We start from the raw sequence: 23,655 nt of genomic DNA on the forward strand, positions 1-23,655 counted from the left end.
ATGTTCATAACCTCCCACAGCTTGTAAAAATGTGTCAGTATAGCAATCTATACGTATCGCTAAAACAGAGGTTTGTCCACTGCATGCAATATAGCAATGTGAACAGTTAGAAATGTATTTGCTTAACACAATGAGAAATTATAAGATTTACTACTTCAAACATACAACACCTATAACTAGGGATGTTAAAATCCAAGCATGTCGATATTGATGAACGGCAATCTAAACAGATAATTCTCAGTTTATAACTGAACTGCGCACATTAAACATGTAATGGCGCCAATGTCTATTCCTCTGGCTGGTCAGACACCTGCTGTCTGCTGGAGTCAACCTCATCAGATGTATATATGAACTATCAATAACTTTAAGGAATTATTTTTGGAGAATAATCACACACATACACCAGTGCACACACAGCGGTTCTCCAGAGCACAAACATCTCACACCAGAGACAGACGCTCACACAGGTAAACCATGTGCCAATCCGTGGATCACACCATTGTCACACTGCCTTCTGGACCGCAGTATCTCCACGTCTCCGCCCTTTGAATGTAGCCAACATGAGTCTAAAAATATAATCATGTCGTGCATGCAACGCTCCTCAGCGTTCAGATGGCCCGGTTCACATTACAGCTAAGGGTCCAGCTGGGAGACTCTGCTTTTCCAAACGGGACCTTTTCACCTTACTCTGGGGCCCATCTGAAACATGAGGCCCTTCATAGGGCACGGTTGGGTATGAAGATTTACCCTTTGACTTCCCCCCTTGCATCAAGGAGACTGTAATGCCTCCATCTGACCGTGAAAACAACACTCAACATTTAACGTGTGTGCTAAAAAGGCAGGTTCGTCTTTTGAAGCCAACTAAACAAAATTGAACAGTATAAAATCGTGGCAGAATATTTCAATGCACTGTTGCATATACGTCTACAGAAAAGCAAACTAGCCACAAAATATGAAAGCTTTATCCCTGCAAGTGCATAGAGATATTGAATTTTTTCAGTCCGTCTCCCTCTGCCAATAAAACTAAGTGAAAGATGCCCATGGCCTGCCAGGCTGCCCGTGTTCCCACCCATGCTGTCATTCAGCCCCATGGGTGCACAATGCCACAAACAATGGGCAGGCCTGACAAAGGGCCTGAGCCCCAGGAGAAACCTACACAGGGCAGAACCCCCCTCCCCCCCCGGCAGCTCACGGTCCGCGGGAAACAAAGGAGCTCTTCTCTGGGGCACTCCTCCAGGTTCCGGGTGTGCGGCGGCTGAATGGCACAGAGAGCGCGTGGGCAGAGGGAGACGGCAGCGCCTGGCACGGCCTGCTCCCTGGCTCCCAGAGCCGAGCCTGGAGGAGCCAGCGCGGCCTGCACTGAGCTGAGCTGCACCAAGCTGAGCTGAGCTGAGCTGAGCTGCACCAAGCTGAGCAGAGCTGAGCTACACCAAGCTGAGCTGAGCTGAGCTGAGCTGCACCAAGCTGAGCTGAGCTGAGCTGAGCTGCACCAAGCTGAGCTGAGCTGAGCTGCACCAAGCTGAGCTGAGCTGAGCTGAGCTGCACCAAGCTGAGCTGAGCTGAACTGCACCAAGCTGAGCTGAGCTGAGCTGAGCTGAACTGCACCAATCTGAGCTGAGCTGAGCTGCACCAAGCTGAGCTGAGCTGAGCTAAGCTGAGCTGCACCAAGCTGAGCTGAGCTGAGCAGCACCAATCTGAGCTGAGCTGAGCTGCACCAAGCTGAGCTGAGCTGCACCAAGCTGAGCTGAGCTGAGCTGCACCAAGCTGAGCAGAGCTGAGCAGCACCAATCTGAGCTGAGCTGAACTGCACCAAGCTGAGCTGAGCTGCACCAAGCTGAGCTGAGCTGAGCTGCACCAAGCTGAGCAGAGCTGAGCTGCACCAAGCTGAGCAGAGCTGAACTGCACCAATCTGAGCAGAGCTGAACTGCACCAAGCTGAGCTGAGCTGAGCTGATCTGCACCAATCTGAGCAGAGCTGAACTGCACCAATCTGAGCAGAGCTGAGCTGAACTGCACCAAGCTGAGCTGAGCTGAACTGCACCAATCTGAACAGAGCTGAGCTGACCTGCACCAAGCTGAGCTGAGCAGAGCTGAGCTGTGTTGATCTACACTGCAGGCAGGACTCCAGAGACCGGGCTTCACGGTGCACAATGCACTCAGCAGGCCAGGCCACCTCTCCAGGGGATGCGAGACCACTGTCACATGCGACTCAGCAGCTCACCACTTTGTGTTGCGCACCATTCTCTGGCCTCAATAAGCAAAGGCATAAGGGGTTATTTTCATGGACTGTGGCTCAGTCCAATACTAATAACACTGCACAGACATGCGGGAAGAAGTATACCTGAGCTGGGGTTCAATGATGGGAGCACACAGCCTGGAGGGAGGGGGCATGGGCCCGCAGCCCAGCATCACACTCAGGCACGCTGCTCCCCCCCCCCAGCGCCTTGGCTGGGAGAGCTGATTGGATATCCAGTTCCTTGACCTCTGACAGCAAACAGATCCTGTCTCATCAGAGTGAGCTGAAGTTTGCAAAGCCACTTTCATGGATTTAATGGAGCGAGCTCAGGCTGAAACAACACATCAGCTTTTACAACAAGGTATTAGGGCCCAGTGAACTGTGACATAACAGCCTCGGCCCACACACTGGGATTATCCACGAGAAGCCATGTTTGTGCTGCCGCTTCACTGCAGCAGACACAACAGACTTATTTCCACCACCGCACCTTTTTCTGTTGCGCTTCGACCGCAGTGAGGTTCTTTCCATTCCAGCTCGGATCAGAAGGTCAACTAAAATTACTCTTACATCAACTCAGCCGTTCATGATAATCACATTAATATGGAGTGGGGGTTGAGATGACAATGTGTTCCGATGCATTTGTGCATAAACTGGACTTATGTACGGTACCCTGAGCGCGTGGGCGAGCGAGCCAGCGTGGGTGTCCATGTGCTCGCTCGCTCGCTCATGCGAGGAACCAGGACCACACAGCAAGCCATGATTTCCCAGGCCGAGGATCGACCACGCCTCTCCTCTCAGATTAATCAATTTATGGCCAGTTTAAAAAGCCTGAAAGGGAACAGGAAGGCTTTCTGTGCATCCGTCATGGACGAGGACACCACTGCACTGGCACAGCTGAGACACTGCCTCGAATATAGGGAATGACATCATTTGTGCTGATGGGGTGAATGCGACCACTCAACTTTCAAACAGGTATAACACAACGCAGATACACAGAGGCCCAAGCCAACTGTGCCAGGGTGATTTACACATAAGCCTACAGCAGGCCTATGTATCCATTCTAAAGCTATTCAATGCATTGAAATTGTGTGTATAGTTTTTTACCTGTTCAGATGTTATAAAAGTAAGTTTTATTTATTCATTTATTTTAAAATGCCAATTTCTTCCCGTTACTGACTTCAGCCTGACTGTATAAATGCATGAGGTCAGATGGTTGCCAGGGTGAAGGGGGTGGGTAACTTGCTGGCCTACTTTCAGCTGCCAGCAGATGTAGATCAGCTGAAGGAGAAGGACGGAGGGGTCATCTCCACATGAGAACAGCAATGGTGTGTCAGCCGCAATAGAGCAAGGATCACTGCTGCATTAACACAGCAGCTATGTGCCAGTCACTGATAAATGTGTCCATCACTGGTCACTGGGATAAATGTGTCCATCACTGGTCACTGGGATAAATGTGTCCATCACTGGTCACTGATAAATGTGTCCATCACTGGTCACTGATAAATGTGTCCATCACTGGTCACTGGGATAAATGTGTCCATCACTGGTCACTGATAAATGTGTCCATCACTGGTCACTGGGATAAATGTGTCCATCACTGGTCACTGATAAATGTGTCCATCACTGGTCACTGGGATAAATGTGTCCATCACTGGTCACTGGGATAAATGTGTCCATCACTGGTCACTGGGATAAATGTGTCCATCACTGGTCACTGGGATAAATGTGTCCATCACTGGTCACTGGGATAAATGTGTCCATCACTGGTCACTGGGAGCACAGCTGCACAAAGACAGCATCAGTGCGCTGCAGCACACTGTGGAAAAGCTCCTGTGCCAGTGTGGCCTCTTTGGCCAGCAGGTGCCATCATGAGACCTGCAGTCCAGGTCAGGTTTAATCCACCTGCAGGCAGGCACACAATCTGCCAGCTTTCAGGTGGGTGGGGAGGGGACGGCAGGGGTAGGTGTTGCTGAACTGCGACTAGCGACAGAAGGTGCTCCAATACCTGGCACAGTAACAGAAGAAAAGGTAAAGACAGGCGTTTCTCACTCATACTCGGGTCATACTCACTCATAGCGAGGTCATACTCACACAAGCCATCCCACATACTTAGTACTGCTTATCACTATCAGACATGATTTAATCACATGAAGGTTGGGAGTAAGACAGATGACAAAATACACACCTACTTAAAATTTGCTTGAAGATGCTGCTATCCGATTGGCTGTCTTATCAACACCCAACAGGTAACAGTGGTGAAATGTTTTTCCCCCGGAAGCATTTCACATTGCCTCTGAAGTTTGGATGTTTACTATCACAGCAGGTATAATTAAAGAGAAAAAGACTAAGAGAAAGGCACCACATGGTTGCATGAATGCGTTACTGCATTCATGAGAGCAGGTAACAGGCCCAGCTGTGTTTCCAGGTGCGCCATCTCCCCTTACCAAGCGTACCGACAGGGAGCCCTCGCTCATCTCCTGAGTTCCCGCACACGGGCAGGAAGCGTGCCCAAAACACGGATGAAAGTGGCAAGGTCTTGTCTCTCCACCGCAAGAGTGACCCCAATTCTGACACTACAAACCATCAAATTAATGGAGTCAACGTGCCTGACTTTAAACCCGAAACAGCCATTACCAAGCAGCTGGCTCTGTGCCATTCATTATAATTCAGTGATGACAACAACAGAAAGCGATGAAGAGCTGAAGGTCAGTTAGTTTCCCTTTGCGGCAGGTACCCTTTCTCACAGCTAAAAAGAAGGACATGCTTCAGAAGGGCTGCATAAAGCTCCTGTGTTCCACTGGCAGTGCAAAGCTGCAGATGCACTGCTGCACCACCGCGGCCAGAATGAGCCAGTAAAGAGCAGAGATACAGCCCACCCACCCTGCCCCAATCACGGGGCGCCACCTCAGAGAAGCACACACGGGTGTGGGCGTGAGCGTGTCCCGCGGCAGCGCGTCAGTGAGGGTCACGTGCGCTCAGAGGACCCAACGATCACTGACCTCACCGGGGCCACACACCAAAACCACTGCCAGGTTCACAACGAGCAGCCCCTGCACAGAGCCACTGTGCTTCAGACCTGTGCGTGGGAACTGGCTGCTTCACTATCCAGCCGTATGGAGATGATTAGCACTGCTGCTGGCTGATACAGCTGCAGAATGACAGGGTAAAGATGTGACATCTGACTAGTCGTGTTTGGGCGGGGCTGCTTGTTTTATAACCTGGCAGGGTCTCCACATTCCTCCATTAGCCCCTCCCCCTCTGCGGCCCAGGCGCGGGTACTCACCCTCTCGGGCTCCTCGGCGGAGGGGCATCCGGAGGCCAGCAGCACATCGGCCAGGGCGGGGCTGGTGGGGGTGTCCGTGGTGGAGGAGGAGCGGGGGCGGCCCACCTGAATGAGGGCCTCCTGGGTGCTGCGGCGGTGGATCTGGGGGCTGCCCTTGGGGGGGTCCCCGGCAGCCTTGCTGCGGCGGCTCTGCAGGCTGGTCCCTCGCTTCATCATGGGGGCGCCTCGGATCTGCAGCAGCACGCGGTTCAGAGCTGTGGGGTGGGCGGAAGCGGGGGCGTCAGTGTCAGGGAGGGCCGGGGGGCCGTCCCCTGCCTCCGGCGCCGCCTCCAGGGGCTCGGGGGCGGGACTGCCTGCGGAGGAGGCAGAGGGGGAGGAGCCTGCGTCGTGCGGCGACACGGAGGCGCGTCTTCGCTGGTGAATGAAGAGCTGCTTCAGGCCCTGCCCCAGCACACCTATATTCTCCAAGGCATTGTGGGTGATTTTGGACAGGCTGCTCTCTGGCTCTGGCACCTCTTGGCCTCCTGGGTCCAGCTCCTCATCATTTTGTTCACTACCACTGAGATCCATCAGGGGGCAACACAGTACGCCTCAGGCTGTAGTCCCATAGAGAGGCCGTGGGGGTGGGGAGTAGGGGTGGGGGTGTTCTAGCTACACCTTTTGAGGAGCGGGTCAAAGCCCGGCAGCAGCACTCAGTTCGAGCTTGTGAGTGTACATGCATCAGCGGATTGGCTCATAGCCATGCTCGTCTACCACAAGAGAAAATAAAAGGAATTATGACATGCAGCAAAAATGAGGGGGGACAACAACAGCAATGGGGACAAATCATTTTGATTTAGCTGTCACACATGAAGGTATGACGATGCACCCATTCACATTTTTGGGGCGGCTCCAAAGCCAATCTTAAAAAATACAGCTTGTCAGCGTCACTTGGTTTACAATGAGTAAATTCTGTTAACTCCATTTTGCAAATTGTGGAGAGAATTCTGCGTGTGTAAAATCGCCATGCCTTCTTGTATGACCAAATGCACAGACACAATTAGCACAAACAATTTCTGCTGGAATTAAATGTTCTAAAAGAAATGACGCAACAAGGACGGGCATGAAGATGCAAAAGAAACAATGATCTCTAGAAAACAATTTCTGATGTGCCTTAGAACAAATACTTTGGTTTTGTTTAAGAAAAAAAAAACAGGAGAAGGTGAAGTCCAAGAGAGCCAATCATTGGTTAACTCTAATGTCTGCCTCCCCTTTATAGCCCATGTTGTTGAAAATTCCCTCCCATTTTATAATGGTTGCCTGGCTTTTATAGACCTTTAAATCACATCAGAAATCATTTTGGAATTAAACAATTAAACAAGAACCCAATTAAACAATTAAACAAGAACCCCTTGAAGAGTAGCAGGATCATAAGTACAATGAATGGCCTTTGAAATCACAATCGTTTTACGCGATAATGTAATGTTTATTGTTCAGGGCACAATCACGGAAAGCATCACAAAAAATCAATTGCACTAACAATTGTTATTTCAGCCCTTTTGATTAAAAACGTGTGTGTAGCCAACTACATCCAGAAAAGATCCTAACTCCTAACTTTTACTTAAAACAATTCAATCTTTTTGACTCAATGTAAACAAAAACACTGAGGTTGGACCTTTTCTTAATATAATGGAACCAAATTAACATTCACATCATCACATCACAGAGCACAAAGCATTGAGAAACATCTTACATATAAGCGCTCTATTCTGAGGACACAGAGGTTGTTGGTAAGCTGGGGCAAGCACTTGCACAGATACAAAAGGGGCGTGCCCTAATCACTTTCGGAATTTTAAGGGCACTAACACACACAGCACACCGGCCAATCGGGATGCTTTCCCACATTACCTTTAAACAAGCAGTTCCATCAGGTAGCCTTATTTTCCCTTGTGTGTTTATATAGCACTTGCTCTTTGCAGTCATTCTCAATAGCTACACTAATGTGGGATTATCCATTATGATGTTAGGAGGTCACAAAATTATCTTTCAAGTGTTTCTGCTAAAGAATTAAATTACTGAAATTTTCTTCTGTTCTTTAAGAAAACATCATTATGCAGCATTAAATTTATGTGACATTATGATGACTACTACCATCGCAATAATCATCATCACCATAATTTTAGTGATATGACCTTGTGAGGGGATTTTTACATTCTAAAAATAGAGGCCTGTCTTATTTGAGCATGTTCATCAGAAAAATTGAATCAAACGCAGAGATTATCCATGATGATCACCTTTTGGGAAATATTTTTTCAAGAGGAAAAATCTGTATATTCTGTACCAACTGATTATTGAAAAAAATGCATGCTTGTGTCATTAAATAAACATTTTTCTAAGGAAAAGATGTTAGTTCCTGAGGTCTGATATGAATGTCATAGATTTCTTACAGGGAACTGTATAGATACCAAACCCTCTCCATGCTGCCAACCATGCTCCACAACTATGCAGCCTTTTGATGTTTTTTTTTCTAAATTATGAGCACACCAACCATTACAATATAATGACTGACATTTACATGTATTCTGAACAATGTACTGAGAGATAATCAGTGCATATCTCTGTATATCTCTATGCACACACTAATATGCAGGTTTTAGAATGTCACCTTTGCAATATGACTTACGAATGTGCTACTTATTGTCGGTATGTTTAGTGATTTTTCCCCCCCGTTCTTTTCAAACATTTGAGCTGTGTTGACTCACTATGGCTGAACTTTATGAATGCCCTTTGTGGCTGGCTGAGAAACACCCACTTATGTTACTCGCCAGGTAAATTACTGGAAGGAAAAGAACAAATTCTAGAAAAATCACTGGTCCGAATGCTTTAAGTGCCTTCACATTTACAGACAGGGTTTCTGAGGGCTGAAACCCACACCTACCATAAGGCCTGCTCAGTCCGGCCTGACTCAGTGTCCAGGGTCACCTGCAGGCAAACAGGAAATGAGATCACATTAATCACAGCACACTCAACAGCTAAGGACATACAGCTTTCAACATATGTATGACTGGTAATCACTAGCCTTCTTCAGTATATGAAAATAAACATGGACAAATGTGCCAGGAAATAGTAGCATTTAGGGTACCAAAAACACCGAAAATAGTACAGGTTACTGAGAGCAGGAAAACAGTAGAGATTTATAATGAAAGCCAGACCTCTGAATTGGACTACCTTCTATAAGCCGCTGTGCGGCTGCTAGGCGACAGATTCTGTCCAGTGACATCACCGCTAACGGGCCCCACATCGTGAGCAGGGGTGTGGAACAGCCATGCTGCTGACACAAGATGCCGACACAAGCCAGCGCAGAATGAATGTTTCACACGTACTCTGTATGTTGCCAAACCAAACCTTCCATTTACTCAGGCACCAATACAAATCAATCCTGCAGGCGGCCGTTCAGTAAAGGCCCGTGAAGGAGACAGCTGCGGGTCATTGATCCAGCTTAATGGTTCAGCCTGAGCAAGCTGCTTCGCCATTCAGTGTGACCATTTCACTGTATAAGTCAGTGTACGGATAAACTGCTCACCACTGCGGAAGCCCGCTTTCCCCACAAATGACTCATTGGCAGTGACCGCTCCCTCATCACATTACAACAAACAGAACAGACGTGCTGCTTTAACGCTGTGTGATGACCTAGCGGTAGTATAAAGAGCAGTTTTAATCCCCGCCTCTGAGCTAATGGTAACACAAATAGCTATTAAGAACCCTGTGCATTCCCAGCACAGTAGAGAAGGAAGGAGTCATTCCTTGCATGCTTACATCCCTCTCACAAGTAAAATATTACAAACATTTTGCAAAGAGGGTTTCATGGAGTTCATGCTGCCATTACTGCCAGTAGACCAAGACTTGTCTATCTGGAATCACTCTCCAGTCCTTAAAGGCCAACTGCTCTCTCCACCCAAGGGTGACAAAAAAGACCCAATCACCTCTTCCGATTATGAACATATGAGATGGCCCAACCAATTAGCAGCCAGACTGCACACGGATGAGACTACCAGGAGTTCTCTAAACGAGATTAAAGAGACAACAGTTGCAGGGCGGGGTGATTTTGCAGAGTGTCCAGGTTCAGGAAATCATTCCCTCCATAATGACGCAAGACATTTAGCCACCCAGAGCCTGATGAGTCATTTCCTGTGGTTTTGATCATGTGATCATCCTTCATAATGGCTTATGTCACCTGATAGAATTTGAGAACCTTCTCATCTCACGGTCACGCACTGAATCATCCTGCAATAATTCACCCCAGCATTTTTCCCATAGCATTAATCCTGTAACAGATCAGGCAGTCAGTACACACCCAGTTCTCAAGGAATCTTGTCTGACACAAACAAATACCATGCAAGTACTTACACCCCAGCATTAATAACTAATTTCTGTTGGTTCAGTGTAATTAAACCCAGCATATAACAACCATAGAGCAAATTATGGATTCCCCAGTCTAGACATGGTTGAATATAGGTGAAAAGATGATCTGTCCAGACAGTCTGCCATGCGACCTATTTGGGTCAGACACAGTTAGAAACAGAATGCACAGATTCTTTGTACAGCCAAGTTTTCCGGGCTTGGATTACTAGTAACATGCTGCAAGTTAATGGTACTCATTGGCTGCAATGATACTTAAGTCTGGCTAGTAGTAGTAAAGAGTTATGAACCAAATCAGTATAGACACTACATGGCCAAAAGTATGTGGACACCTGACATCCAACATCTCACGCAAAATTATAGGCAATAATAAGGGGTTTGTCCACCCTTTGCTGCTATAACAATCTCCACTTTTCTGGGAAGGCTTTATAGTCAATGCTGGAGCATTGCTGCAGGGATTTTCTTCCATTCAGCCAGAAGAGCATTAGTGAGGTCAGGCACTGATTGGGCAATAAGGCCTGGCTCGCATTTGGGTTTCCAAATTAACCCAAAGGTGTTGGATGGGGATGAGGTCAGGGATCTGTGCAGGCTAGACAAGTTCTTCTACACCATTCTTGATAAAACCATTTCTATTTGGACCTTGCTGTGTGACCAGGGGCATTGTCATGCTGAAACAGCAAAGGGCCTTCTCTAAACTGATGGGGTAGCACAGAATCATCTAGAATCGGATTGTATGCTGTAGCATTAAGACTTGCCTTCACTGGAACTAAGGGGCCTAGCCCAAACCATGAAAAATAGCCCCAGACCAAAAGGTGTCCATATACTTTTGGTTGTATAGTGTATGAACAGGAATGAGGAAAGAGAATATCCAAAATGACAATAACTTGCAATTGTGTGTGATAAGGCAACACAATATTCTGAAAGGCTCTGAGGTCAGCCACTGTGAGACTACAGTGTTGCATGAGTGGACTTAGCAGGCCACAAAAGCAAACCTACAGTACAAACTCATGTGACAAGAAAAATGAAACAGGCCCATAACAACAGGAATTATTTCACAGAATTAAAAAAGTAAAAAAAAAGTAATTTGCAGCAATTAAGTTGATGTTAAGTTGCAGATATGAGCTACATTGTCACTATGTTCTACTTTCTGTCTATACTAGTTTGCATCTTATTGCAGGGAAGCTTAATTTATACCAATTCCAACAATGTGCCAGCTAACCAAGCTGCCTTGACTTTAATTTAAAGCCTTCATTATGCATTGCAAGACCGTTTAAATCTAATGCCCATGACTGCAGAGAGAAGATTCATGAAAAGCAAGTTAATCCTGTCTGCACTGGTTTCTACATTTATAAAAATTTTAATAAATCTCAGTTGAAACAGCTTGCTGAACCAGTTGTGCCAGGTAGGTGCATAAAGGTCTTTAAAGGGCATTACAGGTATGACATAAGTCCATACATCATACAGACATGATATAAGCCAATATTGAGCATGAGAAGAATTTCTCACCTTTGTAAACATGTAAATAATTGTATTTACAAAGAATAATTCTTAATTTCCTTCAAGAAAATCTTATGACCCACATGAACAGCCCAAACAGTAAATTTTCCCACCTAGTGAACAATCTATGTAAACTTGATTTCACTTGAATTAAGTCCGTCGCCCCCCCAACCCCAACCCCCCCAAATGTTACATATGAGCCTTTAATCAGTTGGTTGACTTGTCACATGTAGGCCCTAAACCATTTAGGCCATTTTTACTGAAACAGTGCTGTGGTCCTCTCAGTACCCAAATAACCTGAAGCTTGCCGTTGCCTTTTTGCCAGTCAGTACATGGCTATCCAAGAGTGCAAACCAGTGATACACTTAAGACAGGTGTTCCATATCAAAACAAATTGGGTCAAACAATTAATTTAGTTTCTGAAATTACACAACTGTTTTACAACTACTGTACACATGGATAAAATCAGATATGCACAATCATGATGAAGAGCATGACTATAGTGATTTGGAAGCAAATCAACATTTATTTATTTATGTATGTATTTATTTATTTATTTATTTATTTATTTATTAATTATTTAAAAGCGACAACACACAGTAATCAACATTTCCGCAGTTGCGTCAAATGATAGAGTGCCAGAGTTAGCTCAAGAGCTAATTTTCATCTGTAATCCCTTAGCAGGTACATGTAGGCCTACTTGGTGAGACTGAAGTACAACCAGGCACATATAAGCAAACTAAGTTCCGTCTGCTGCTGTGGTGTCCTCAGCAGTTCTTCAGACACGTCAGATTAAACCCTCTCATCATGATGTCATGAGCACTTACCTCTGAGCTGAGAATGGAGGATGACTGCACATACAAATACTATCAAAATGGGCCTGATGTCATATGACTGTCTTATATTAGTGAAGCTCACATTGGGATGGGAGGAGGACTTTGGAAAAGAGCTTTAATAGAAGGGACTTTTGCAATGTTAGTTATGGTTATCCTATCGTTGGGCAGATTTCACAAAGCTGGTATTCACCTTTGCAACCAGTTCTACGACTTTGCAGAACAGGTTTCCAGATCATCGATTACATTACAGGGCATTTGGCAGACGCTCTTATCCAGAGTGACGTAAAACAAAGTGTATAATCATAACCAAGAACAAGTGTGTTGAAAACCCCAGTGCTGTACACTACCCACATTCAAGGGATGGGTAGTGTACAGTAAGTTCTGGAACTGACTAACATACTTCCCATAAGACAAATGAGCACCCTGAACACCACAGTGGTTTGTTCCAAAAACACGCAGTCAGTGATGATTCAGCTGGTCTCCACCTTTGCAACCAGTTCTATGACTTCGCAGAACAGGTTTCCAGATCATCGACATTCAAGGAATTGGTAGTGCACAGCAAGTTCTGGAACTGACTAACCTACATCCCATAAGACAAATGAGCAGTCTGAGCACCACAGTGGTTTGTTCCAGAAACATGTGGTCAGTGATGATTCAGCACAATGCCACAAAACTGAATAACACTGCAGCACTATCAAAGGTGCCATGCAGACTCCACACGATAACAATGGGCCTTCTGGCAAATGCGGCCATGTACATTACATTCACATCAGCTGGCCAAACAAAAAATGCCAGGCCTGCTGTTTGGTGCAAGCTTTTGTTTCACTGTATCTATAGCAGAATCACATGAGTAAAGTCCACGAGGGCCAGTGCTGCCTGGCCTTGCCACTCTGGGTCCTGCTGAACTCCCAAGTATCCCAAGGGCAGCCAACACCAGTTTTAAAAAAATCTTTAAAAATCAAGTAAAGTACCTTGCTCAACAGTATATCAGAAGCATTCTGTCTGGAGTTAGAAGGGTCCAGATTCCTGTCCTCAAACCACACCATGTGCCACAAACTTTAAAGCTCTTTTAACGGGCACAATAGGGCATTCCATAAACTAATGAGTAATTCATAATTTTCAGAATTATTCAGTCATAATTCAGAAAGTGTACTAAGTGGTATTCATAGAGATGGAAATGCATGTAGTGGCACCGGTGGGAGTTTCATTCGCTGTGCAAGTACACAGGATAGGGCAGAGGAGTGCATGGATCTCATAGAATGGAGAGGTGTATAGGACCAAACACAGAGGAGCAGAATTACTGCAGTTAAAATGGACAAGGCTTAGCCTAAGTTCAGCAATCAGCATACGACGTGAAGGTGCCCAGGAAAGAGCTGAAATGTAGGTGATGTGTACAGGTGAGCTGAAAGGACTAAAAGAGCACATGCTGATGCCAGAAAGGAGTACAGGTGTGCACATGGGAAGACTGCAGACACAAGCAGGTCTGCACTAATACATCTCTCAGAGTGAATAACCTAAATATAAACTGTCATAGGAGCTTGCATGACGTATATTCCGTTTACAGCTTTTGAAAACGTTCTGTTTTCTAACGGTTTACTTAGTTTAGCTACGCTGTCTTTCAGGGTCAATGGTCAATCAATGGTCAATGCCTGCCTTAACAAAGCAGACATGACAGCCATATTTTATGATGAACATACTTCAATATACGGCACCGTGAACGGGGTGGGCTAGAATAAAGACCTTTAGACACAGTGCTTGCCCACAATCCAGTGTGACAGAGCCCAGCTTGTTATGTGTGGACTGCTCCAACACTTGCCACACCAATAACCAGCCCCCAGCAAGTCATTGATCTTCCTCCCAATACCTGGCCTGTGTTGTTTAATCTAGGCATAGTACAGTAATACTGTTAACATTGTCTCCAGCTTCTGTTTCTGTCTCCCCCATTGTATCCCTCACTGTGTCATCCTGTAAACAGACACCTATCAATAAGTGTAACTACGCCAGAAGGTTGTGTAATTGTGTGTGCACTGGGTACGGTCTGACTAACTGGTGACGTGTTGCTTCTTTTACTGTGCATATTTGTGTTCATTCAGCCTCAAATGTTGGTTTTGTAGTACAATTCCAGACAAACATAATTCAAAGAAACACATTTAATGGTACTGTCATGCACCGGTGTGACACCCCTGGGAGGGAGTTCCCGATGTGTACTGTTGGTTGCCGCAAGGAGAGAGAGGGTGCACCCACACTAACATATAATAAAATAAATCAAACTTCTTCACCCTTACCCCTCACGGGTTCCAGGCAAAACCAATAAATACATTTTTAAAAAACTAAAATATCAAAGAAAAAATAAAGCAAAACTGAGTGGCAGCTTTTCAGCAGCGGGTTTACTTTCGTTTGGGGGCAGACAAACAAAACCTCCAAAATACACGCTCTCTCTGTGTGTGCTCTCACAAAACCTCCAAAATAAACGCTCTCTCTGTGTGTGCTCTCAGTCTCGGCCCCGAACTGTGGAGAGAAGCACACCTTTAAGCACCTGGGCTGACTAGTTGACGTCGCCAAGACCAATCTGGTTCATTGCCAGAACGAATGCTACACACCTCCTTCACCAGAATTCAGCCTAAGGCTAATTCAGCTTACGCCGAGACTGCTCCTTCCCAGGTTTCGGCACCTTTTATGTTGCACGCCAATGTGACACCCCTGGGTGGGAGATGCGGCAGTTCCGGGAGTGGACTGTCAGTGACGGCATGGAGAGTGAGAACGCACACACAAGTACGAAATTAAATAAATAAAACACCTTCACCCTTCTCCCTCATGGGTTAGAGGCAACAACAATAAACAAAACAACCAACTAAAATAACAAAGACAAAAGAGCCTGTCAGCACAGGAAGGTGCATCATTGAGCTTGTCAAGCATTTGAACTAGAACCACACAGAACCGTAATTATGATTCAGGGCTGTGGAACATCGTCCTGGACAAACATAAAACTCATGGTGTGTCAGTATGAAAGCTTTTGCTAGCAAACAGGAACAAGGGTCAAAAACAGAGAAACTGTTCCCCTAGCCAAGCACAGACAATCAATTGAGAGAGAGAGATATCTATTTCTAAGAATATGGCAGACGACCAATGTCAATACTGCCTGGCCCACCTACCCGCATTAAAGAGTTTCCACTTTCACAGTCAGTGAATGAGCGTTTCTGCTGTTTCTGACAAAACTAAGTGAATGCCAGCTTACCAGAAAACACAGCTGCTCAGCCCCAAAGGCAGAATCGCTTTGCTCAGCAATCAGAGAGTTTAAACACTGGCAGTGGGAGCCAAATGGGAGGATGGCCTGTACTAAGCAAAAGGTTACAGAGAATCTTCTGGCAAACGGCTTTTTGACCATTATATCAAGCTATGAGCACATAAATCCAAGGACAGATAAATGGCAATTACACCTAGCCCATTAATCTAATCTCAATAAAAATAAAAATTAGACATATTGTATTATATGAACTAGCCTATATTTAACGGAATACAGACTAGATATATATTACTGTAGCTATAAACACTAATACACCAAACACACACTAACCCACAACCCACAAACACACACATATGTACATATTCTGCTTTCTCTACCAGTACAGCTTACTCTAATAACATAGCCTAAAAGTCATAACTATTTTTTCTTGCAGGCTTGCCCTGGCAGCGGGCAGGAGTGAGAACACAGGCAGCTTTTTGGGCCACAGTTCAGAGTCATAGTTCTCCCCAGCTCAGCGTTCAGCAGTGAAAGCCCTGCTTGTGAGGATGCTGGAGCAAATCCAGCGATGAAGACACAGTCCAGAACACATAGCATGGACCCTGATATCCAAAATGCGATGATAATTTATCAATATACAATAATATTGGTCTTCTGTTAAAATGTTATAGAAAGTAAGTATAAATATCACAAGCACTCAAGTAATGCAAATATATGTTGATATATTTCAAGTGATATATATCAGATAAATGAAGAAACACATATTTTTTAATTGACAAAGTTAGCGGAATGTTTTATTGTTTTTTTTTTGTCTTTTTGCTGCCTATGCTATATTTGGGAAAATTTTCTCACCTCTATCCCTGAATCCCCCCATTGTCTTTGCAGTTCTGTTTTCTTGTGCAAATGACTTGTAATTGACATGCCCTGAAGAACAAGCTCCCATCAAATCCAGGAATCAAGTCCAGAGGGAGTTTTGTCTAGTCAAGGGCACAGACTTTGCCGTCAAAAGCCCTAAAAGCCCTAAAAGCCCCTAGAAATGTTGGCACTGGCTTAGAGAAACGTGGTTTGATTTGAAGTGCTTCAGGGTTGTGATATGTGGCCAGTTGCTCTGTCACTTCTCTAATTGTTTTCCCGCATTGATTATTTACTGTTCTGACCATCGTGTGCATCTACTATTGCCTATTTTTGGTATTCATGTTCAGTAATAATATCTTCAATCTTATTACGCTATTTGTTTCATGCATTTCTTTACTCTGAAACCAGTGGATCATTTCAATGAGGCCATTGCCAGGTTTTAGGATTAATACAAACTGTGTCCCTAAACCCCATCACACAACAACTCCCGGAGTTAAGCTTGAACAGTGGTATTTGGGCAAATGTCCACCCAAAACAGAATTTAAGGTACTGGGAATGGCAAGACACATCAAAGCTGAATGCCCCATCTGAACCATGCCCCATTATAGCACTCTTTAGAAGTGCTGTGCAGGGCAACTTTTTACTTCGCTTAAAAACCTTCTTAACGACTCCCAGTAGCTTGTCAACAAACAAATAATAAAAACAAATCAATCGTGCCAAATATAAACGTCTGTGCCATAATCGCCTGTTGACTTGTCCATGACCAGACATGCTGTCTGCTGACTTGACAGGTTTCTTTATATTTTATTTATCAGCAGCCTGTGGCATGCACTTCCGGCCAAGCAGTTTTGCAGAGGAGACCGCCTTTCCATTGATTACATGCTTATTGAGAATGCACATAAATGCCGTTATTACTTTTCTACTGGAATGCCTGCACTCAGAAATGCATCAGTCAAATCTTGGATGATAAAGATCCACTGCTTATAGCTTGACTCCTCCTCCTAGTTGTCAGTCCCCATACAATAAGACCACAGTTGATTTTTCACATCTTTTTGTAAATATCTATCTATTGTTGTTTTATGTGTGTACAGACAAACTGCAAACTACAGAATTCACTGAATCTGTCCGTGTGAAGTGAGCAAGGCAAATACTGGCACAATCAGTTGCTCAGACTTTTTTTGTTTTACACTCCATCCATGTTTACTTCCCTCCCTCCCCATGCATCAGGAATATCAACTGTCTTTATGAGCATCACAAATAACTACCAGTTGTACAATCAATCATGCGATTATGCTAACCCAGTACCAAATATGGGGAATGTAATGCAAGTTTAAATCCCAGTGGGTCGCACGCATAAACAAAGTAATAAAATCTGACCACATTATGACAATCCTTAAAACCAGGCACACAATTAGACAACCCTCAGAGATTAACAGAGGGACTTTCCAGGCCACCCAATAAGGCCAGCAGGTAAGGTCCAAAAGACCCAGCAACCCCATTACAATGTAATATCAGTGCGCCTCAATCAGAAACACCCTCTCTCATCACTTATGTGAATAATGTCCATGCACTGGATTAAACTCAAAGACAACCAGACACCTTCTGGCTTGTTCTCAACAGTTACCACAGTGAATCGGCAAGTCAGGACCACTGCCCGAGACGGCACATTTCCCAGCGAAGAACAAAACATATCACACTTAAAAGCATTTGTTGAACATGTACTAATATCTGGGAGGAAAGCCAATATGCAGCTTTATGAAGACTGCTTTTCATGACATGAAAGCTGCACTTGAAAGCATGTAAAACAGAGCTAAGAGCAAATGATACTCAAGAAATAGGAGCCTGGTCTTCCAATAGGGTAGAATTTGTGCGGTAACCTCCTGCGGCTCAAAAGGTCAATATTAGAAATAGACACAATTTCAGCAGTATGAATATTCCAGAAAGGCTGAGTTACCTGCACGTAAGCAGCAATAGGATAAAATAACACCCGTATCTGTGGCAGGCTAAGGAATTTCTATTTGAATTTTTAAGAACAGAAATCCTCTTAAACAATGATTATGCTGACAACCGTGACAATTTTTTACAAGAAATAGCATCTTGTAAGTGTAAATTTAACACAATTTTTTTTTTTTTTTTTTTTTTTTACAAAGCAAAGCATTTTGCTAATGCTGCATTTACTCAATGACATTTATTTTTCTATTTCTGAATAAAGAAAAATTACTGATAAAGAACTATGGTTTCTGGACTAAATAGTCTAGTATAATGGACTAATGGAGGATGGATAATGGACTATTTTATATCTGACATCTCAGATACTATTTTAAATGGTATCAACATTATTCGCACTGATCAGATGCTTTTCAAAGATGGTAAAGGCACATTTGTCTAAATGAATGAGCAATTCTAAAATGACAACAACTTTGCACCAAATCCCATCAAAGGTGATATATATATACCAGCAATTCAGTATCTGTAGCTTAGTAATATGTGTCACCCTGTCAATGTGTGCAACATATTTTCTTTCAATGCAAATTAAATTCAGCAGCCTATTGCATTAAGTACAAATGATTAATTGACTATAATTATGTCACTGCAGATATATGCTTACTGGCACGGTAACAGTGGTTCGCAAAGCCATAATCATCTAACTATTGGTACAAAATAGGACAGCACTAGGCACTGTTGCGTTAATATGAGCTCATATCAAGTCAATTAGAGAATGCAGCAATGGTTCAACGACCAGAGCAGTAGGAACAGCGTCATCAGTGTGGCCTGACCCACGGAGAGAAATATGAATGGCTATTTCTTGCTGCAGCTTCAGGGCACTACATTCGCGCATCCTTACGCTGAAGTGGGTCATCCGCCTAGAAATCATAACGGCCTTGTTTACTCGGCACCCCTGAGTGCCGCTGTCATTTTGATGCATAAAGGCCAAAATATGGGAGCATGGCCAATCAACAACAGCGTACAAGTTCAAAACACAGAAGCTGCCTTTGATACATACCTTCAATCCCAACCATTAGAGTCGACTTCCTTTCTTCTTTGTATAGAGGGAATAGAAAAAAATTCTGCATTTAATCCCACAGCAAGTCTTCCAATTTTGCAAATGGAATAAAATTTCAGCAATAATCCTCAAAAAAACTTGTCGCCAGAACAGTTGTCCGATTTCAGCGATTACTTCGGTATTTCCACTCTTCCCCCCGGAATTAAAGAAATAAAACATTCTGCAATTCAAAGGGCAGAGAATATATTAAGTAAAACCTAAAAGGTAGTTGCAGAATTGTTTCACATAACGTTAGTCTATTTGGCTATAAGAGCATCATTACCTAGATAGCCAGATAACTGCTAACGTTTACCTTGCTGGTGTTGTGCAAAGATATGTTAGCTAGCTACAATACCTTGCTATTCTGGGAGACATACCAACGTAATATCACATTATCGTTACAGTATCCTACTACCAGTCATTAACTTTTCGGCTGTTTCGGGTTGGTAATTTGGTCATTTAGCTAGTCTAGCTAAATTAGTTAATGGAGTGTGATTTGTCAGTGCTAGGCTAAAGGTATAAGCAAACAACATCGTTTAGCTAGATCTAGCTGCCAATCGTTCAGTGTACACAGTTTGCTTCCATGCACGTTTTTTAATCCATGTGTTAAGAAGGACGTTAGTACACCTGATTGGCTAGTTAGTTAGCTAACTTTAAATAGCTAGCTAGGTGTTAGCTATTTTACATATCATATAACGTTACTGGAAGACTTCGAATTATTTGTTAACGTTAGTCGGTATTAGTTAATCGGTCAAAATAAAAATCAGCGGATTCCATTTTCATTTAAAACACTCTTGACAGTTGTTGCATTTTGCCGACTTGCTAACCACCTCACGTTCAATAACATCTGGTTAAAACTCTGCTAAACAAGTCACAGGACGGTAGCGATGGCATCAAAATTCCAATGGACACAGTCGATTAGCTAGCTAGCCCTAGCATGCTAACGTTTCGGTTTAGGAAGAAAATAACCGTCAATCCAAAAAACATGTTATCACAGAAAGATAATCTGTGATGTCTAAAAACAAGATAGTCACTGTCATAATGGGGAGTAGCTAAGTCTACCGAATTAAGCAGTCATCTAGATAGCAAATTCCGGCTATCCGAGTTTATTTTACACAAAAGTAAAAATGACAGCACGCTACCGGCAACCCCACACAGTCCCAATGGAAGCAGGCTGCCAGTTGCATCGGAACGAATGCGGCGATTCGTGACAGAGAGCGTTAGCTACCTAGCTAACTAACTAACCGATGCCACAACATAAACAGAACATCTAGACAGCTCAAGAAAAAGTTCCCACTTTGAACGACGTGCTTTCATAGATATATAACTGACAAAGTGGCTAATTGTTACACCAGTAACAGTTTGTTTTACCACAATAATTGGCCTAATAAATAGCAAGCACTCCTGAGACAGACAGGTTGACTAGCTACATTGGCACTGCCTCAAGCCATGGTCGGAGTGTCATTTGTAGCTAGCTAGCTACATGTAGCTAAACCAACACTTATGAGACAGGTTATGCGGGCATAACGCTTTTCATAATATGTAGTTTCCTTTTTTCGAACATAAACTACACAGTGGTATCACATAACTGGCCCAATTCAATAATAGTCGATCATTTAAACGTGAAAGATTTTTTTGAATTTGACACTTACGGGAGCGCTGAGAGGATTGTGCTGATGTACGTTCATTTCTCCTGATTGAGTACTCCCACCGTGACGTAAGAGCGTGTATTTCACGCAAGACGTCACCCTAGTAGTGCATGCACTATGAGTGCATTGGCAGGGACCGACAGGGACAAACCATTTGTTTGGTGGCAAGGGGAGCGCGGCGTAATAACAGGGGCTATTTATGTAGTTCCTAAATTATGTCTCGAAGCGTCTTTGAGCGATGGAGCGTTCAGCAATACATATTAAACTATTTCACATTGATTTGATTCACGTCGTGTCTGGCGCATGTACTCACAGAGAAAATGGGGGCACAGTGTCCCGTCAATAACACCAACTGAGAAGATCATCTGCTAATGGATCAACTAAATATCACAGGAATATTATCAAAATTATCATACCTTAGCTATAATTACCAAACGCATACATACAGTAAGTCTAGCTCTGATAATTTACGAGATGCATTGCTCGGAGTACAATTAATTCTAAACCTCAGTAGCACGTGTGCATCCAAGAGGAAACACAGATATACCCGGTCTGGGAATGGGCAGTACACGATTTAGGGGACAGAATTACACATGAAGTAGCATCAGGTCTGTTGCACAAATGTGATGAATTTTGATACTGTTACTGCAGGTAGAAACAGTTGTGTGATCCTAGGAGGGGAAATTGTACCACCAACAAGATGATAGCAAATAATGACCAGTATGTGAGTAATTCAGCACACATCATGCGCCGGCAATGCATGTACGAACATAATAACACATTGTTGAATCAGGGAGTTATTGATTAGCCTGGCCCTAATTTGGTGTTGTAGCATGAAATTAATGCACTACGTCCTTGTTTTACTCTGTTGCTCAGTCAGTGCATAGGCAGTAATGACTCATCTGCAATCAAACTAATTCCAGTTCTTGGTTTTCACAAATACCGTTGACAGGTTCCATCTTATTTCTTTCTGAACATTTCTTTTATATTTTTTATACTTCCTAATCAAATATTCTATACTATATTCTATAGTAATATTCTATATTACTAGATCTGACAGAATTATTTTATTTTTGATGATAAATACTGTATGCAAATTTATATTAGGGGGAAATACACATACAGTGCTGTGAAACACATTTTCCCCCTCCCTGATTTCCTCTATTATTGCATATTTGTCACACTGAATGGTTTCAGATCTTTATACTAAATGTAATATTGGACAAAGGCAAACCGAGTAAAAACGAAACACATTTTTTACATTATTATTTTATTTAGTGAAAAAAAAAAAATCAAACACCCGCATCTCCCATGTGAAAAAGTAATTGCCCCCTTAGTAACTCAATCAAGCAACTGACTGATAGATTCAGCTGATTTAACAGCCAGGCTTGATTTCAGCCAGCCCTGTTTCTAAACCTCACTCACATTGAACAGAGTGAAGTAGTCACCACAAAGTTTCTACAAGCATACTATGCCATCATCAAAGGAAATTCCATAAGAAATTAGAAAAAAAAGTTGTTGAAATATATAAGTCAGGAAAGAGTTATGAAGCCATTTAAAGGCTCTGGGACTTCACTGAACCACAGTGATAACCATTATCTTCAAATAGAGATCACTGACAACAGTGTTGAATTTTCCCAGGAGTGGGTCCGGCCTTCCAAAATCTGTCCAAGGGCGCAACAACAACTCATCCAGGAAGTCACAAAACATCCCAGAAAAACATAAAACGAACTGCAGACCTCTCTAGCTTCAGCTAGAGGTCAGTGTTCATAACTTCACAATAAGAAAGAGGCTCGGCAAAAATTTTTTTTAAAAATTACTCATTGACCACCTTTATGTTTAGATCTTGTAGCTCCACTATGAATTGGTGCTATGCACCAGGTAACTATCATTGTGAGAAATGCACACATTGTTCAAACAACTATGATACTAAAACTTTCAATCACCTTCAAACTAGTCAGGAATGCACTATTAAGAATCTTATAGAAGAATAAATATCTTCAACACACACATGCTAAATGCCCTTGCAATATGGGCATCCTGTCTCCTGTCTGTTCTGGCTCCACGATGGTGGAATGACCTTCCCGTGGAGGTCAGAACAGCTGAGACTCTGATCACCTTCAAGCGACGACTGAAGACTCACCTCTTCAGGCTGCACCTCTCCCCATCCCTCCCTACCTCCCTGTAGTCTCTAATTGACTATGTAAGCCTAGGTTTGTAGCTAGGTAAGCTGTTTATCTTAGTTTATTTTAGTTATTGCACTCGTGCCTACTTAATTATTGCTTGTATTATTTGCATTGACTGCTTTGTTGCTGCTTTTGGTTGTGTTGATCAGATTAACCTACAGGGTCCAAGTTAAACTACGTGGTCGCTCCCTGCACTTGGAACTGTACTTCCCTCTAGGGTTTTCAACACACTTGTTCCTGGTTATGGTTATACACTTTGTTGTATGTCGCTCTGTATAAGAGCATCTACCAAATGGCTGTAATGTAATGTTTACATTGGTCAAACCAAACACAACTTAAAACTATGTTTAGCGGAACACAAGGCAGCCATACGAAGTGGTAATACGGACTATGCTACAACTAGACACTATAAAGACAGGCAACATAACTCTG

General features: G+C 43.6%; 1 protein-coding gene across 3 annotated transcripts in view; it reads right to left on the reverse strand.

Moving 5' to 3' along the window:
• tmcc1a (transmembrane and coiled-coil domain family 1a) overlaps window positions 1-21,129 on the reverse strand; it is a 63,474-nt gene extending 42,345 nt beyond the window's left edge. For 2 of the 3 annotated variants that reach the window (XM_035381503.1, XM_035381502.1), the window contains exons 1-4: window positions 21,041-21,129; window positions 19,350-19,569; window positions 8,436-8,479; window positions 5,519-6,267 (exon numbers count right to left, since the gene is read on the reverse strand). In XM_035381503.1, the coding sequence (XP_035237394.1) occupies window positions 5,519-6,088 (570 nt within the window). In that variant the 5' untranslated portion in view covers window positions 6,089-6,267; window positions 8,436-8,479; window positions 19,350-19,569; window positions 21,041-21,129. The remainder of the gene's footprint in view (window positions 1-5,518; window positions 6,268-8,435; window positions 8,480-19,349; window positions 19,570-21,040) is intronic. The other variant, XM_035381504.1, reaches the window with a different exon arrangement.
• Between the last annotated feature and the right edge of the window lie 2,526 nt (window positions 21,130-23,655).

Source organism: Anguilla anguilla, chromosome 11 (assembly GCF_013347855.1).
Source record: "Anguilla anguilla isolate fAngAng1 chromosome 11, fAngAng1.pri, whole genome shotgun sequence".
Lineage (NCBI taxonomy): Eukaryota > Metazoa > Chordata > Actinopteri > Anguilliformes > Anguillidae > Anguilla > Anguilla anguilla.